Source organism: Saprolegnia diclina (genome assembly GCF_000281045.1).
Source record: "Saprolegnia diclina VS20 unplaced genomic scaffold supercont1.290, whole genome shotgun sequence".
NCBI lineage: Eukaryota > Oomycota > Saprolegniomycetes > Saprolegniales > Saprolegniaceae > Saprolegnia > Saprolegnia diclina.
In genome coordinates this window covers 1-3,734 of record NW_008246357.1, presented here as the reverse complement: position 1 = coordinate 3,734, position 3,734 = coordinate 1, and the positions used below count along the sequence as shown (strand labels likewise).

The following is a 3,734-nucleotide window of genomic DNA, read 5'->3' as shown; positions in this document are numbered from 1 at the left end:
AGATGGCTTCATGGAGCCCCTGCAGCAGCGCTTCCTCGGCCAGCGCTCCCGCCATGAGCGCTCCCACAACTCGTGAAAAATGGATACGCGTATTTCTCGCCGTGGAAATGGTTTCCCACCGTGTAAAGTATGTGTTTTACACATTTGGTGGCAAATGAATCCTCAACACGCGATCGTCGATGCACACGAAAGCAAACGCTGTACGACCGTTGTGCCAGATCAACTTGAATACAGAGCTACGTAAGCTTCTACTTGGTAATCAGGAGGCGCGTCCACTGCTCTGGCGAGCCCGACACGAGGTAGCCGACAATCATCTGCCGTGCGCGCTTCGGCAGGCCCCACACCTGCGGTGCGTTCTCGTCCTGCTGGACGCCGCCGCAAAAGCCTAAGTACGAAATCGTTTGCAGCAGGTGCGCCGGTGGGATCTGGCCCTCGCAGCGCAGCGTGTGGTCGCGAAAGTTGGCCATGGTCCACTTGAGGCGCGGCAGCGGCAGGTGCAGCGCCGCCGTCTTGTTGATACGGCGCACGTCACCATTTGCAGCAACGAAGACCCACTGCTCGGAGTCCCAGACGGTCATGGCCTTGCCGCTCGAGATGCAGCGCCACTGGAGATGCTCGAGGCAGCCATCGTAGCCGTCGTTGGCAGGCGCGGGCTTTTCGCGGCTGCAAATGCGCGCGTTCAACACTTCTTGCGGGAAGAATGGACGCAGCCGGTGCATAACCACCTAGAATAATTACAGCTCGACATCCGGGATGGCATAGGAATGCAGTACCTCGTTGTGGCCGCAGGGTTTGCCGTAGGGTCCGCCCCACTCGGCAGCGTCGGCCGGCTTGGGGTTGGGCTGCCACGTGGACTTTTGGGCACAAAATTCGGCGCGGACTTGGAGCGACGTGCTGTCTTTCGACGCGCCGTGCCGCACCGACCCGTCCCACTCGCCGCCAAAGGCGCCGCCCGACGCAGCGTCGAGCCACTGCGTCTGCGCCGAGAGCCGGGTTGCGTGCAGCGACATGCCCGTGGCTGCCGACTGCACATGGAGCCCGACAGCAGTCATCTTGGCCTTCATGCCTGCGACGTCGATAGGACCCGAGTACGTGAGCGGATAGCCCATGTGGAGGAAGAGTTTCTCAGCAACTGCAGCCAGCTTTTGGCGGTTGGCCGACGGTTTGGCCTTGGGCATCTCGTCGGCGTCGAGCCCGGACGCAGACGCGAGCTTCTGGATCCATTGCGCTTCATTGTCGACGTCCTGGGTGGTGAGCTCATGGATGGTCTTGGCCATCGCGGCGCGCGAAGACGCTTTTTGCAGCGCGAGTTTGTTCCACGGCGTGACAGGCGCCCAGTCGCTGGCTGGTGCCGCGTCCTTCTCCAGCACAACGTAGAGAACGCCACTCGGTTTGCTCGGTGTACAGTTGACGTACACGGCACTTGGTGACGCAAGGCCTTTAGCCAAGTGCTCGGTGGCTACAAGGACTATCGACGACGACGACCGGAACTTCTCGAGCGTCTGCTGGCGCTGCGTGGCCGGCGTCTTGGCGTGGACCGCGAGGGCCGTAAACCCAAGGTGCTTGAGCGCTCCAGCGACCAACTGCGGCTGCAAGAGCGCGTGGCCCTTGTTGGGCACAACGACAAGCGCACGGCGCAGGTTATGCATGTCGAGGAGCGCGTACACGGCCCCGACAAAGTCCTCGGGGCGGGAGGCGTGCACATACTGCACCGACGTCGGCGCAGGAGCAACCTTGGCCACGTCCACCTTGGCAGACGACGCGGCAGCAACCTTTGCTCCATCGGCGGGCGCGTCGGCGTTGTCAGACGGCGTCGTGACGGGGCCACTCGACACCAGAGCCCGCTTGTGCTTCTTGCCTTGCTCATGCATGGCCTTGGCGCCCATCGTCACGTCCAAATCGCAGACGTCGCAATGATACACGCCACTGGGCTTTGCCTTTGGCGCGTCCTTGGTGGGTTTGCTCTCGGTAGACTTTGACTTCGGCTTCTTCACATCGGGCTTTGACTCTTTCTTGGTGGTGTCCTTCTTGGCCTTCTTGGGCGCAGGCCTAATACAGAGATGAGGCGGCGTGCACCGATCTTGTATCCGTACGCCTCTGTTCCGCGCAGCAAGGACGGGTTCACCACCACAAAGTCGCTGCCGCCACGGCTCTTGGGCGCCGACTCGCGCGGTCGCTTCGTGCTCTTCGCCATCGAGCAGTGTTATCCGGACTCATCACTGGATTGTCCGGATGCGACGATCGACCATCGCATCGCATGGTAAAAACTCAAGCTACCAACCCGACCGCGTCGTGCTCGTCATCGTAAAGCGACAACTAAGATTTCATAGCTGTAGGAGAGTTTCATCGTAAAGCGACAACTAAGATTTCATAGCTGTAGGAGAGTTATTGAGGTGGCTCTGCAGGATCTACTATCAGTACTGACTGTACAGTGTGCAAAAGCCCGGCGCACACGGAAGAAGTAAAACACACGTCGTTCTGCCAAGACTTGACCCTCGTAGAGCTATAGGACCTGTGCAGCTGTACTAACTAGAAGGGACTGGCGAAGCCTGGGGGTCCTTCGTGCAACTTGCGAGCAGTTGCAGCCAGCGTCGGTTGCTGCCTTTCTCCCGGCGCCAAACCTTCCAGTCACGAGCGTTGTGATTGGTGCCGAAGCGTCACGCCGCGCGCTTATTGGCTGCCGGGCGATCCATGCCCAAAGGGTGCGGGAAACTGCTCTCACTCGTCGTGGATTGGCTGCCAATTTTTCGGCGACGTGTGATTGGCCACCAATCTTTCGACAACGAAACACCCAGCGGCGCCAAGCCCGACGTCGAAGGTCTCATTGCGGATTTTCCCTCTGGTCTCTCGAGTGCCTCCAACACAAGGACAGCCATGCAAGTGAAGTTCCTCCTCGGTGTCCTCGCCGGCGTCTCGGCCGCCGGCTACAAGGCGCAGCCACAAGGATACAAGCAGCAGCCCCAAGCGTACGGCAACGACGGCTACGGCAACTCGGGTTACGGCAACACTGGTTACGGCAACGAGCCCCAGGGCTACGGCAACGCGGGGTACGGCAAGCCGGGCTACGGCAACACGGGGTACGGCAACACGGGTTACGGCAACGAGCCCCAAGGCTACGACAACACGGGGTATGGCAAGCCGGGCTATGACAACACGGGCTACGGCAACGAAGGCTACGGCAAGCCGGGGTATGGCAAGCCGGGGTACGGCAAGCCGCAGCCGACGTACGCGCCGCCGTCGTACGCGCCGTATCAGAGCCACTACAAGGTGGACACGACGGCGCCGTACCCGTACACATACTTTTCGGCCGACCACAAGAAGGACCGGCTCAGCATCCCCAAGCTCGGCGATTACCACTGCTTCTTGACGGGTGCCCCGTGGACCACGTGCGGCCGGAAGAGCCTCACGAGCTACTTCCTCGACCAGTGCCTCGTCTTTTACGTGCAAATGTCGGCCAACGTCAACGGCATCTGCGGCGGCAAGCCACCCAAGCCAACGCCCGAGCCCAAGGCGCACAACGACGACTACTACAGCCCCGACTACCCGTCCGAGCCGACGCCCAAGCCCACGACGCGCAAGCCCAAGACCGACGGCTACGGTGCGGTCACGAGTGCGCCCGGGTACGGCGACAGCGCCGACTTTGTCGAGGACGTCGATGCGTCGTCGCCGGCGTACCTCCAGGAGAAGTGCTACCAAAAGTCGTTCGTGTCGATCACGACGGCGACCGTCATGTG

The 3,734-nt window shown here is 61.2% G+C and overlaps 2 protein-coding genes across 2 annotated transcripts; one reads left to right on the top strand and one right to left on the bottom strand.

Annotated features, from left to right (window-relative positions):
• Positions 1–94: 94 nt before the first annotated feature.
• SDRG_17357 (hypothetical protein) lies at positions 95–2,203 on the bottom strand. The gene is made up of 3 exons (XM_008623599.1): positions 2,094–2,203; positions 774–2,049; positions 95–725 (listed from the first exon to the last, which is right to left on the bottom strand). The coding sequence occupies exons 1-3, from the start codon at positions 2,192–2,194 to the stop codon at positions 249–251; spliced, it is 1,854 nt and encodes a 617-aa protein (XP_008621821.1). The 5' UTR covers positions 2,195–2,203; the 3' UTR covers positions 95–248.
• Positions 2,204–2,834: 631 nt separating this feature from the next.
• On the top strand, positions 2,835–3,734 carry SDRG_17356 (hypothetical protein; the record flags this gene model as incomplete). Its single annotated transcript, XM_008623598.1, has 1 exon — positions 2,835–3,734. A coding segment is annotated over exon 1 (860 nt), but the record flags the coding sequence as incomplete, so codon positions are not given.